Source organism: Hyperoodon ampullatus (assembly GCF_949752795.1).
Source record: "Hyperoodon ampullatus genome assembly, chromosome: 2".
NCBI lineage: Eukaryota > Metazoa > Chordata > Mammalia > Artiodactyla > Ziphiidae > Hyperoodon > Hyperoodon ampullatus.
The window spans coordinates 174664842-174679614 of record NC_136915.1 but is presented as its reverse complement, the minus strand read 5'-3'; the positions used below and the strand labels follow the sequence as shown (position 1 = coordinate 174679614).

At 35.7% G+C, this 14773-nt stretch overlaps 1 protein-coding gene across 1 annotated transcript in view; it reads left to right on the top strand.

Moving 5' to 3' along the window:
- Positions 1-8358, top strand: part of AHCTF1 (AT-hook containing transcription factor 1) — a 71920-nt gene extending 63562 nt beyond the window's left edge. Inside the window, exons 33-35 of the mRNA XM_079696316.1 lie at positions 4626-4759; positions 6031-6113; positions 7895-8358. Coding sequence (XP_079552442.1) covers positions 4626-4759; positions 6031-6113; positions 7895-8084 — 407 coding nt within the window. The 3' untranslated portion in view covers positions 8085-8358. The remainder of the gene's footprint in view (positions 1-4625; positions 4760-6030; positions 6114-7894) is intronic.
- Positions 8359-14773: the final 6415 nt, after the last annotated feature.

Here is a 14773-nt window from a genome sequence, read left to right as displayed (position 1 = left end):
TTTTGTTGTTTTGTTTTTGTTTTTTTTTTGTTTTTTTTTTTTTCACCATGACTTTTTAAATCCTATAATTCACTTGACATAGGTTTAATTTTTTTAGAATAGTATTATTTCTCTTCATTCTGCCCTTATATCATGTGACTTAATTTTGGTTTCTCCCCAGATAGAACCATCATTTTTGGCTCATATCCCAGGTGATGTCCACAACTTCAAATTGTTTTGAAGGGAAACAGCAGTAGAATTCTGTTGATTACAATACAGAAATTATTTAAACCCATATTCCCTATTGTCTATGAACTGGCAAGGCTACATGCCCAACCTCCCTCACTGATGATAAATGAGCTAATGATTGTACTGTTTGGTTGGTATAGTTCATACCTTCTCAACAGGAGTGATGTCTCTCCCAAAAGGGTGAAAATATCTTACTCTTTTTAATGTATAAGGCAGAGATATACATAAAGTACATAAACAGATATACAGTATTATCTGTGCTATTAAGACTTCTTGCAGGGGGAGGGGAATTCAGTGCGGGAGACAATTAAGGAAAAAGGTCTAAAAAGGTGCTGATAAAGATTAGGGACTTGGGGCTTCCCTGGTGGCACAGTGGTTGAGAGTCCGCCTGCCGATGCAGGGGACACGGGTTCGTGCCCCAGTCTGGGAGGATCCCACATGCCGCGGAGCGGCTGGGCCCGTGAGCCATGGCCGCTGAGCCTGCGCTCCGCAATGGGAGAGGCCACAACAGTGAGAGGCCCGCGTACAGCTAAAAAAAAAAAAAAAAGATTAGGGACTTGTAAGTAAAGTAGGTGTCTTTGTTGTTCTACTAAACTTTTTTAAACTGTTGCATGCATTTTTTTTTTTTTTTAACGGTATGCGGGCCTCTCACTGTTGCGGCCTCTCCTGTTGCGGAGCACAGGCTCCGGACGCGCAGGCCCAGCGGCCACGGCTTACGGGCCCAGCCGCTCTGTGGCATGTGGGATCCTCCCGGACCGGGGCACGAACCCGCGTCCCCTGCATCGGCAGGTGTACTCTCAACCACTGCGCCACCAGGGAAGCCCTGTTGCATGCATTTTTAAATACATTAGTGAACATCCTATATAGTTGCTTCCTGACTTGGGGAAGGCCAAGAGAAAGATAAGTCATTTAAAAATCTGCAAACTGAAATTTTCTGTCTTCAACATTCACTGTGCAAAAACCTCTTTAAGTATATTGTGTGCATGAAGTCCAGTTGTTATATTTACATAGCACAAGCCCAGGAAAGGGCCCTTTGCCATAGAATTGATCATTTGACCAAAAAATGATCTGTAGTTATAGGAGATTTTGGTAGTACTGTATAATCCAGTTTCTTCATGCTGTTGGGAAAGTGTGGTTATGCTTATACTTGGCATGGAGGAAAATGAAATGACCAAATGTGTGAGATTTTAGCTGACTTTACTAAGCTGCTATTTTAGATAAAAGTTAAAATGAAAAAGAACAGTGAGTGGTAGAAGAATGTCATTAACAATTCTTTTATACTTTTCTAATGACTTTTAGAGTATAGTAAACGCAAAATTTGGGGGTTCTTTTGGTAGAGCATAGCCAGACATCTCAATAATTCTGATATTTGTTATCTTTACATAGTCGTCATCTGTATACATGTTAACTATAACTTTTTTCTGTAATAAAAATAGTATATGCCTGCCACAGAAAATTAGAAATTAGAAGTATTTAATCTAGTCAACTAGAGGACCAGTAACCACTGTTCACATTTTCTTGTATATCCTTCTAGTTGAATATATAGTTTGGTTTTTATAAAACCCAACAAACTACGGTTTGTGTATAGATATATATACTGCTCCCCCCACCTGCTACTTATTTCATGAGCATTTTTCCTCAAAACCCTGAGTGTTTGTGGTTTTGTTTTTTTGTTTGTTTGTTTTTTACACATTGATAGAGTCCACGTGTGGCATTTCATCTCACTTATGTGCCGCAGATCACTCAAGCATTCTCCTGCCAGGTATTTGAATTGACTTCACATTTGCTGGTATTAACAATAAGCATCTTCTATTATGAGGTTAGAGGTGATAAGAAATTTGGGACTGAGATTTCTCACTTCTGCCACGTACTAGCTGGGCAGAAAATCATTTAACCTTTCTGAATCTTGTTTTCTCATCTTTACAATGTGGGTAATAATGCCTACTACGTAGGGTTCTTGTGAGTATTGAGTATTCACTACTTCAACAAAGCAATTAACACCATCATTAGTTTCCTTTCTTATTTTGCCCTCAGATTATAGTTTCTACACTCTTAGAATACCTTCTGTCCCTTGTGCCTATTTAACTTGCATTAAAAAAAAAAAAAAACTCCTTCAGGGAGGGGTGGGAGGTACAGAGAAGAGTGGATACAGAAATATTATATGATTAGAAAGCTGGAGGCCATCCTCTGTTTAACTGAAACATGTCAAAGAAACGGATATTGTAGAATCACTAACTAAAAAGAATGTAAAGCTTTACATTTCAGTAGATTTTCTCAAATTCCATTACTCAGCAGCAGATATTTAAGAAGGGCTTGCTGTATACCTGAGGCTATACTAGGGTATACATTCACCAGTTCATTTGATTCTCAGTATAACCCAGTGTAGTACAGGTACTATTGTTCCTTCTTTCCACAATGAGGAAATTGAAATTCAGTGAAACTGAGCACCCACATCACCCAGGTAATGAATAAATAGTGATGTCTTGGAGCCGATTCCTGCTGGCTAGTGAGAGCCAGTTGTTAAATATTTAGGAATTTTGTGAGCCAGCCATGGAACATTTATAGCACAGAAATAAGCAAATGCTGTAAATCAGAGTTGCGGGGTTTTTTGTTGTTGTTGGTTTTTCCTTCCCAGAAAGCTGTTTACCAGTACATTATTGGGTTTGAATCTATAGGACTTTTGAACTTCTTAGGCCTTAAGTAGCACTGGCCACCAAAACTTACCCTCAGGAAGCTTACTGAAGTATGCAAGGAATTGAAAGTATAATAAAAGTCTTGTCTGGCTAATAGAAGCGTATGGAAGGAATGGTGGGACTGAACATTTTTGCACATGATAATGTATTTTTGTATTTCCTTCTTTATTCCTTTGAGTGTAGTGGGGAACTGTAGGTGAAAAATATGAGCTGGTCTTTGAAAAGCCAAAGAAGCTGTTGCTCCTGGTAGCCTGGAACAAGAAAAATAGAATGTATCGTTTTCATAGAGCATAGATTTGTTTGTCTGTGTCTTAACTGCAAAAGAGAGGAGTTAGCACCAATGCCACTTAGGCCACTTATCAGCTGGGAGCAGAGATGACTTTTATTTCTGACCCTCACCCCTCTTTTTTCTTTTGTTAAAAATCACATGCTTTACAGAATTTGATATCTTATAGAACTCTTGATTGTCCCAGTAGGTGAAATATCATTGAACTATAATTTGGGAATTTTATTCCAAAGATTTGTAAATTATATTCTTGAAATAATAATATTGTAACATGCAAACATCCATAAAGCACTTACCATATACTAACATTATTCTAATCTTTAATCTCCACAGTAACTTTAAAGGTGCCAGTTTGAATCTCATTTTATAGAAACTGAGGCACAGAGAGGTTTAGGTAACTTGCTTTTTGTCCCACAGCTAATAAATCCAGAAGCTAGGATTTAATTTCTGGCAGACTGATTCAACTGCACCATGCCACTTCCATAATTACATTGCTAACTGCCGTTAATATGGAGACCCTATAGTAAAAACAGGGAAAAAATCTGAGATGTGTGTGATAAATATTTTTAATTACATACTTTCAAGTAATTCTTAATTAAACCATTTCTATTTGTCTATGGAAAATCTTCCTGTCAGCCCGTTTTTCTGTATTGTTACTTTCTCTGCTTGCTTTTTTCCTGTTATGCTGTGGACTTTTCTGTTGTTCCCCTTGCATGGAACAACTGGCTCAGAATAAGCTGAAAGGAAAGAGGGTTTGAGTCTCTTCTTTGTAAATAAAATTACTTTTTAAAATAAAAACCTTGCCTCTGGAAAAGTAGGAATTATGAAGCAAAGTAGCTCAGGTTACACAGGGCAGGCATACCTGGGAGATATTTGCAGATTAGGTTCCTTACTATAACAATAAAGCAAATATCACATTAAAGCAGGTCACGCAAATTTTTTGGTTTCCCAGTGCATGTAAAAGTTATATTTACACTATACTGTAGTCTTTTAAGTGTGCAATAGTATTTTTTAAATGTTCATACTTTAATTATAAAATACTTTATTGCTAAAAACGGCTAATCATCATCTGAGCTTTAAGCGAGCCTAATCTTTTTGCGATAGTAACATCAAAGATCACTGATTACTGTAACAAGTATAATAATAATGAAAAAGTTTGAAATACTGGGAGAATTACCAAAAATGTGACACAGAGACATGAAGTGAACAAATGCTATTGGAAAAATGGCACTGATAGACTTGCCACAAACCTTCAAATATGCCACACCTCTTTTTATTGTGCTTTGCGTTATTGCCCTTAACTGCACTTCACAGATCTTGCTTTTTGTTGCAAGTTGAATTTATATGTCTATATATATAAAATAGATATATATAAATAGATACATAGTGTTTTGTTCTTTCTTTCTACCTTTCTTTAGCTAAAAAAATAGAGGCTCCTGTGCGGCTGCAAGAATTAGTTTCGGATTTATCTTCTCAATTTGTCTTCTCACCTCCTACTTTAAGGACCAGACAGAAAAACACATCTAATACATCCAAACTTGTAGATGAACTGGTAAGAAATGCATGATTTTATTTGTATGTGTATTTAAACATGCTTTTTGTTTTTTTAAGCAATGCTTCCTAGATAAACTTCTTTAAAAAAGAGCAGACATTTATACTATTAAGTCCAGAATTGTCTTTTCTGCACTTTTGGGGATACTACCTTTAAGACAGATTGGTATGTTACTCATGGTTTATTATTGGCAGCTGCAGTTTAAATTACCTATTAGGGGAAGGGTTTTTAAATTGTAGTGTCCCACCATAATTATCTGGATGTATTTATTTAAAATGTAGGTCCCTGACCCCCCTGGAGTGTCATCCACAGACCACACTTGGAGAGAGAGTGTTTCAGAGCTGACTAGTTGCATGTAACTCTAAAATAAAAATAGTTCAGGGATTGAATGTGAGCATGATACCCTTACATTTACCAGTCTTAATTCATAAACATGTCTTGAATTATCTGCTGTGAGCCAGTTACTATACAAGGACAAAGGCACAAAAATAATTCAGGCAGATTCCTTGTTTTTCAGGAGTTCAGTTTAATTGAAGAGGCAAAAATACAGATAATTATTTCACAGCATGATAAGAATCACTTATACCCAGATGACCCTGTAGACCCTGTAGGTAAAGGAGATGGGCATTGCTGGAGGAGAAGACAGTAGATGCAAAGGCACAGAAGCCTGGCGATGCATGAGGAAGGGGGTGGGGCTGTTCACAAACCAGCAAATAGCCATGTGCATGCTTTAAGTAATTTCGGTGAAAAGGGAATTCTAGGGAGGAAAAATAGTTACTGGTGGCCTAATTCTTATGCCATGAGAGCCTGGATTTGGACAGAGTCAATGGAACAAAAGGGCAGGGGACAATGGAAACATTCCAGAATAAAATTGATAAGACTTGGAGATAACTGAATGTGTGGGGATAAGGGATAATGAGCTGTCCTAGATGACCAAGGTTTCTACCAAAAAATATAAGGAGTCCAGTTGGGAGTCTGCCTGCCGATGCAGGGGGTGCGGGTTCATGCCCCGGTCCAGGAGGATCCCACGTGCCGTGGAGCGGCTGGGCCTGCGCGTCTGGAGCCTGTGCTCCGCAATGGGAGAGGCCACGACAGTGAGAGGCCCGCATACAGCAAAAAAAAAAAATATAAGGAGTCCATTTGATATTTGTTAAGTTTAAATTCATTTAGCACTCTTTGGCTATATTCCTTGACTCAGGATGGAACTTTTTAGTTTAGATTTCAATTGTTTAATTACATAAGGTTCATCTTTTAAAATTTTTAACCCATAGGAAGATGATGCTCAATCAATTGAAACTTTGGGAAAGCAACAAGTGAAAAGAACCAGGACTGGAAAAACAAAACAAGCAAGCAAGTAAGACTTTTTCTGTGCTATTATTTTTTTCCATTTAGTTTCTTAAAATTAGAGAAGACTCTTAACTTAAAAAGAGAAATTAAGCTCATCAGAAAAGGGTAATTCTTAGGGGCGTTTATATGCACTGGCTCTGTGTAATTGTTAGATTTCACTGCAGAAGGTGGCTTTCTTATATAGCATGAAAGCCCATTCATTCATCCTTTTTAAAGAAGGGTATCACCTCACACCAGTCAGAATGGCCGTCATCAAAAAACCTACAAACAATAAATGCTGGAGAGGGTGTGGAGAAAAGGGAACACTCTTACACTGTTGGTGGGAATATAAATTGATACAGCCACTATGGAAAACGATATGGAGGTTCCTTAAAAAACTAAAAAAGAACTACACATGACCCAGCAATCCCACTACTGGGCCATATACCCAGAGAAAACCATAATTCAAAAAGCCACAGTGCACCCCAATGTTCATTGCAGCACTATTTACAATAGCCAGGTCATGGAGGCAACCTAAATGCCCATCAACAGACGAATGGATAAAGAAGATGTGGTACATATATACAACAGAATATTACTCGGCCATAAAAAGAAATGAAATTGAATTATTTGTAGTGAGTTGGATGGACCTAGAGTCTGTCATACAGAGTGAAGTAAGTCAGAAAGAGAAAAACAAATATTGTATATTAACGCACGTATGTGGAATCTAGGAAAATGATGTAGATGACCTTAATTGCCAAGCAGAAATAGAGACACAGACGTAGAGAACAAATGTATGGATACCAAGGGGAAAGGGGGGCAGTGGGAGGAATTGGGAGATTGGGATTGACACATATACACTACTGATACTATGTATAAAGTAGACAACTGATGGCAACATACTGTATAATACAAGGATCTCTACTTAATGCACTGTAGTGTCCTAAATGGAGGTGATATATGTATGTGTACGGCTGACTCATTTTGCTGTGCAGTAGAAGCTAACACAACATTGTAAAGCAACTATACTCCAATAAAAATTAATTAAAAAGAAAAAAAGGGTAGTAGTAGTTGAATACCCACTGAATCTTTGCTTTTACAATGAGCTAGGGGAGGGGAGTGGGATGTTTCACCTTAGTAAAGATAGCTAACTATCAGTAAAAATCGTTAAAAACGTTTTAAAGTCCTGTGATTATTTCACTATTAGCCATTAAAGTTTCATCCATGGGGAAATTACTCCATTTCAGATATATTTTGCCTAAGTTGAATTTCATGAAAGTACAAAGTAATCCATTTTATCTTACTTTAAAAAATGATTTAATTAAAAAATGATTTAATGATTTAATGATTTGACTATAATAACACTACATATAAATTGACTTTGTGTATATGTGGAAAACTTCATATTATGAAAATATATACACAGTTGCTAATTGCTGGTATTTGAGGATTGTCATTTCTCATACATCTCATTATGGGCCTGCTAGGCTCTCATTCCATGGACTGGCTACTGGTACTTGACCCCTCCTTGTAACCCAGCAGTATTTATTAATACATATGAAACATTTAAATGAAAATTCAGCAGTAATTGTTTTGAGTATCCCAATCATAAAGAAAATTTCTATCATGTGAAACCTTAACTCTGCCTCTGATTAGTTTATTTGACTAAAGTTTTATTTCACTTCTCCTTTATAAAATAAAGCACTAGAAAAGACTAATCCCTAAGATTTCTTTCAATGTATTGGGAAGCCAATTACATTTTATATTATAACATGTTTATTGTTAACTTAAATTAAATCTTTATTTCAGAAACACAGAAAAAGAAAGTTGGTCACCTCCTCCAGTAGAAATTAAGCTGATTTCCCCCTTGGCAAGCCCAGTTGATGGAGTAAAGAGCAAACCAAGAAAGACTGTAGAAGTAACAGGAAAAAGTCTTGGAAGGAGCAGGAAGAAATTGTCTTCTTTTCCAAAGCAAGTTCTACGCAGAAAAATGCTGTAATTTTTTTTCCAGTTTTTAATGTACACCTATTTGTAAAGTCATCAGAATTATGTGGATTATTAAAAATCATCTAATTTGGAAGAAAATAATTTATATAAATTATTATAAATTTTTGTAAACAGAATGTCTTCAGTAAGTAAAGTAACTCCATATGGAGTGTGATTCTTTTAGTCCAGGCAGTTTTTTCTATTTTATATTAAGACTTCATACATTTATATAATATGTCAATATGGCTTATTATTGGAATGTTAAATAAAGTGTATACTTCACAGTAGTCTGTGTGTCTGTTAGATTTTTGAGAGGGGATTTCTGTTTTATTAATGATTTTATATGCTAGTAGGTATTGGTTCCATTTTCTTTCTCTGTGGTTAAAAGTATTAGACCAATTTTAAAATGAAGATGATTGAACTTTTTTTTAAGTTGCTGTTTTATAATGTATGCACTTTGCTTCTGTGATTAAGATTTCTAATAAATTGGGAAGGCTGTTACTGTGTAGAAATTGAATTATGGGCATGTAATTTTGCCACTTTTTTGTAGTTTAACATACTTTGTGCATTCTACCTCAAATTAGTAATTTTCCAAGTAATGCATTGGTTAAATATAATGTTGGCATTTCTTGTTCAGCAAGCTTAAAGGCTGTTATCCTTAAAGTCTCTTAATTATTCAGAGACTGATTATCCAGGTTAGACTGACCGGTTCACTGCTCACTAGCAACTTCTTAAAAGGGTTTGAGTAGTCAGAAAGGAAATGTAAAATACACCTGTTGCGTGGCTATTCAGTGCACCTTGTATGTGCCTGATATTCATAGAATGAGAAGTCTGATCAAATTTTATAAATACTCTTGCTGTGAAGGAGCTTGCTACTGAATCACAGAAATCCCTTAATATTCAGGTTTTAAAATGACAAACTCTCATAGGACCTCAGGCACAGAATATTGAGGATGGGTAAAGAGTGTGAGTAAATGTGGAAAAAGGAAAAGAAAAACCACTGTTCTCTGCAATGTGACTGTGTGCAATTAAGTGGTGGTGCTTGATGTGGGCTCTAAAATTCATCAATAAATAAGTATTGTACAATTATAACAGGTAATTGATAGTGTGTAATGAATGGACCATTAATAATTGATTGTCTAGAAACAGCCTGCTTTTGTTGGCTTTCAGTGTTTCAGTGTGAAGCATAAGCAGTGTACTTTCTACATTATTTTTCTACCAAATAATACGAATAATGGGAAAATGATGAAAATGCCTATGCCAAGTATTGACAGCGTGAGAGTGGCAGTACGAGTGCAGCCTTTTAGTCAGGTTAGTGATAAATGTTACATTGCCTTGTTGAAAGTTTGACTATGACTTTCACTTTATTAATTTTTAAAATAATTATCAAACTTGTATTTAAGCTGCTTGTCATTTACCGAATATTAAATTTATTTAAATTAACTTGTTAAATGGGTAATTTAAAGATCTAAACATAATTCAGAAAACACTTCATTTCATTCATTTGAGCAAATAGCACAATAAAAAAATTGACAAAAACGTATTGTCAAGTTAATAATTTTTTATATCAGTGCAGTTTGGTGAATATAGACATGTGCTATGTATTTTTAATAATGTACTTTTTGTCCCTCAAAAACAATAGGTCATAAGCAAACAAATTCCCAGTTCTGAATGAGCTCTGCATTTTACAAGCTTTTATGTGTAATTTTATTTATATAACTTTACAGAAACACCAGTTGTTAAACTATTTATGGATTATACTCATTCTGGGACCTTTAGCAATTGGCCTATCTTTGATTATCAATGGAATAGTTGAATCTTAAGATAACTGTTAACAATTGACCCCTTCAGCAGAGTTTTGATTGTTTTTTGTGGCTCAAACGCTGAACTAGAAACTGAGGATACAGTGTACTGTCTATGTATGTTAATAATTTATAGCAGTATGTACCGTGGTAAGGTAAATCATCTTGGCACCCAGAGAAAGATCAGGTATAGTTCATTCTGCCTGCACAGAACTTGAAGACTTCTGGAGCTAGAAGCATTTGTGATGATCATAAAGGACAAGTAAGATTTGGATAAGAGTATGCTAGAACGGCATGCAAAGGTTTATTTGACAGTAATTAATTCTGAATGGGATACAGTGTAATGATGACCTCATATTACATCTTTTTTCCCACTTGTACAATTTGCTGCTTTTTCTTTCTTGTCCATTAAAACAAAATACTGCTTTGCACATTTTCAGTTGCTGTCAGTTCTGTCCTGTCCCTTGGCATTCCTCTATATTGCAGAAAATATTTTAGCAATCAGGCAGATATATGATTAGATAACTTCAGAGGTATAACTAGACAACTTCAAGTGTAGCAGATATTTAAGGTTTCTAAAGTGGCATAGTTTCTCAGGGAACGGATGCAGAAAATGTCAAAGAATTAACTTGTGATCAGTAAATTAAATGTTTTGGCCAGAAAAAGGGAAATAAAACCATTTTATGACCTAACCCATCAACACATTGAAATTTATTCCAGGGGTATTTTTCACTGGACTTAAATATCACTAAACTAACTGCAAGTTTTAAACAGTTAACAAGGATATAGAAATGGGCAGTAAAGCAGTTACATAATTATACAACCTTTAGGCCCGTTAAAAGTGATTGCATTTGATTCAAATCTACCACCAAAGTTGGTTATCTTAGACTAGAATAGTAGCAAGGAGGAAAGAGAATTAATTCAAGAGGTGGTTTGGGGGTAAAGAGTTATGGATCACACCTGGACAACTGTTACACCGCCTTGGTGACCTAGACCCTGCCCGATTTTCTAACTTCATATCCAGTCTTTATCTTCACTGTGCGATCAGAGAACCAACATTATGAGACTTCCTTTGTTGTAAGAAAAAGGCCGTCAGGAGCCTTTGAAGTCGAATGAACTTGGGTTCAAAACCTGACTTTATCACTTACCCACTGTGTAGCCTTCACGTTTTTAAGCTCTGAGCCTTGAATTCCTTACGAGTAAAATGGAGATATTGATACCTCACAGGGTCACTGTACACTGGATGAAATGATCTGTAAGTTAGCACTGTGCTTAACAAGACAAGTAAACTTTTAATATTAGCTGCTATAGTTATTTTCACCATAATATCAATGGGACGTAGGGACATAATATCTTTCAAATGGTTTTATTGAAATTATTTATATTCTATACATTTAACTCATTTACAGTGTATAATTCAATTTTTAATATATTCACAGATAGATGCAACCATCACCATGGTCAGATTTATTGATAGAACATTTTTATCACCTCAAAAAAGAATGTACTCTTTTTTTTTTTTTTTTTTGAGGAAATTCTTCAGGGTCAAGCACAGACTAAAACAAATAAAAAGCAAAAGATAATGCAGGTAGCAAACAAAAATCATTATCATCGTAGTTAATATTGTCAGATAAGTAAGAGAAGATACTGAATCTATGACCCAGAAATAGAACGCTAGGAACAAAGTTAATTAGAGAACAAAAGTGAGTTCCTACATATCTTTTTAAGATTTTATTTTATTTTTATTACCAAAGCAAAGACATTGATAAGGCAAATACAGTCTGCAGTAATGAATACATCTGCAATAGATGCTAAATATTATTAAAGTATATAATTTAGTAAATCTGGTTAAATATGGTCTATTTTTGCTTCTTTCCAATAGAATACATTTGATCACATTTTTTTATTATACAGCAGGTTCTTATTAGTCATCAATTTTATACACATCAGTGTATACATGTCAATCGCAATCGCCCAATTCAGCACAACACCACCACCACCACCCGCAGCTTTCCCCCCTTGGAGTCCATACGTTTGTTCTCTACATCTGTGTCTCAATTTCTGCCCTGCAAACCGGTTCAGCTGTACCATTTTTCTAGGTTGCACATATATGCGTTAATATACAATATTTGTTTTTCTCTTTCTGACTTCCTTCACTCTGTATGACAGTCTGTAGATCCATCCACGTCTCAACAAATGACCCAATTTCGTTCCTTTTTATGGCTGATTAATATTCTATTGTATACATGTACCACATCTTTATCCATTCATCTGTCGATGAGCATTTAGGTTGCTTCCATGACCTGGCTATTGTAAATAGTGCTACAATGAATATTGGGGTGCATGTGTCTTTTTGAATTATGGTTTTCTCTGGGTATATGCCCAGTAGTGAGATTGCTGGATCATATGGCAATTCTATTTTTAGTTTTTTAAGGAACCTCCATACTGTTCTCCATAGTGGCTGTATCAATTTACATTCCATTAACAGTGCAAGAGGGTTCCATTTCTCCACACCCTCTCCAGCATTTGTTGTTTATAGATTTTCTAATGATGCCCATTCTAACTGTTGTGAGGTATACCTCATTGTAGTTTTGATTTGCATTTCTCTCATAATTAGTGTTGTTAAGCAGCTTTTCATGTGCTTCTTGGCCATCTGTATGTCTTCTTTGGAGAAATGTCTATTTAGGTCTTCTGTCCATTTTTGGATTGGGTTGTTTGTTTTTTTAATATCGAGCTGCATGAGCTGTTTATATATTTTGGAGATGAATCCTTTGTCAGATGCTTCATTTGCAAATATTTTCTCCCATTCTGAGCGTTTTCTTTTTGTCTTGTTTATGGTTTCTTTTGCTATGCAAAAGCTGTTAAGTTTAATTAGGTCCCATTTGTTTATTTTTGTTTTTATTCCCATTACTCTACGAGGTGGATAAAAAAAGATCTTGCTGTGATTTATGTCAAAGAGTGTTCTTCCTATGTCTTCCTCTAAGAGTTTTATAGTGTCTGGTCTTACATTTAGGTCTCTGATCCATTTTGAGTTTATTTTTGTGTATGGTGTTAGGGAGTGTTCTAATTTCATTCTTTTACATGCAGCTGTCCAGTTTTCCCAGCACCACTTATTGAAGAGGCTGTCTTTTCTCCATTGTATATCCTTGCCTCCTTTGTCATAGATTAGTTGACCATAGGTGTGTGGGTTTACCTCTGGGCTTTCTATCTTGTTCCATTGATCTGTTTCTGTTTTTGTGCCAGTACCATATTGTCTTGATTACTGTAGCTTTGCAGTATAGTCTGAAGTCAGGGAGTCTGATTCCTCCAGCTCCGTTTTTTTCCCTCAAGACTGCTTTGGCTATTCGGGGTCTTCTGTGTCTCCATACAAATTTTCAGATGTTTTGTTCTAGTTGTGTAAAAAATGCCATTGGTAATTTGATAGGGATTGCATAGAATCTGTAGATTGCTTTGGGTAGTATAGTCATTTTCACAATATTGATTCTTCCAATCCAAGAACATAGTATATCTCTCCATCTCTTGGTATCATCTTTAATTTCTTTCATCAGTGTCTTATGGTTTTCTGCATGCAGGTCTTTTGTCTCCGTGGGTAGGTTTATTCCTAGGTATTTTATTCTTCTTTTTGCAGTGGTAAATGGGATTGTTTACTTAATTTCTCTTTCTGATCTTTTGTTGTTAGTGTATAGGAATGCAAGAGGTTTCTGTGCATTAATTTTGTATCCTGCAAATTTACCAAATTCATTGATTAGCTCTAGTGGTTTTCTGGTGGCATCTTTAGGATGCTCTATGTCATCTGCAAACAGTGACAGGTTTTACTTCTTTTCCAATTTGCATTCCTTCTATTTCTTTTTCTTCTCTGATTGCTGAGGCTAGGACTTCCAAAACTATGTTGAATAATAGCGGTGAGAGTGGACATCCTTGTCTTGTTTCTGATCTTAGAGGAAATGCTTTCAGTTTTTCACCATTGAGAATGATGTTTGCTGTGGGATTGTCATATATGGCCTTTATTATGTTGAGGTAGGTTCCCTCTTTGTCCACTTTCTGTAGAGTTTTTATCATAAATGGGTGTTGAATTTAGTCAAAAGCTTTTTCTGCATCTATTGAGATGATCATATGGTTTTTATTCTTCAATTTGTTAATATGGTGTATCACATTGATTGATTTGCATATATTTAAGAATCCTTGCATCACTGGGATAAATCCCACTTGATCCTGGCATATGATCCTTTTAATGTGTTGTTGGATTCTGTTTGCTAGTATTCTGTTGAGGATTTTTGCATCTATACTCATCAGTGATATTGGTCTCTACTTTTCTTTTTTTATAGTATCTTTGTCTAGTTTTGGTATCAGGGTGATGGTGGCCTCATAGAATGAGTTTGGGAGTGTTCCTTCCTCTGCCAGTTTTTGGAAGAGTTTGAGAAGGATGAGTGTTAGCTCTTCTCTAAATGTTTGATAGAATTCACCTGTGAAGCCATCTGGTCCTGGACTTTTGTTTGTTGGAAGATTTTTAATCACAGTTTCAATTTCATTACTTGTGATTGGTCTGTTCATATTTTCTATTTCTTCCTGGTTCAGTCTTGGAAGGTTATACATTTCTAAGAATTTGTCCATTTCTTCCAGGTTGTCCATTTTATTGGCATAGAGTTGCTTGTAGTAGTCTCTTAGGATGCTTTGTATTTCTGCGGTGTCTGTTGTAACTTCTCCTTTTTCATTTCTAACTTTATTAATTTGAGTCCTCTCCCCCTTTTTCTGGATGAGTCTGGCTAATGGTTTATCAATTTTGTTTATCTTCTCAAAGAACCAGCTTTTAGTTTTATTGATCTCTGCTATTGTTTTCTTTGTTTCTATTTCATTTATTTCTATTCTGATCTTTAGGATTTCTTGCTTCTGCTAACTTTGG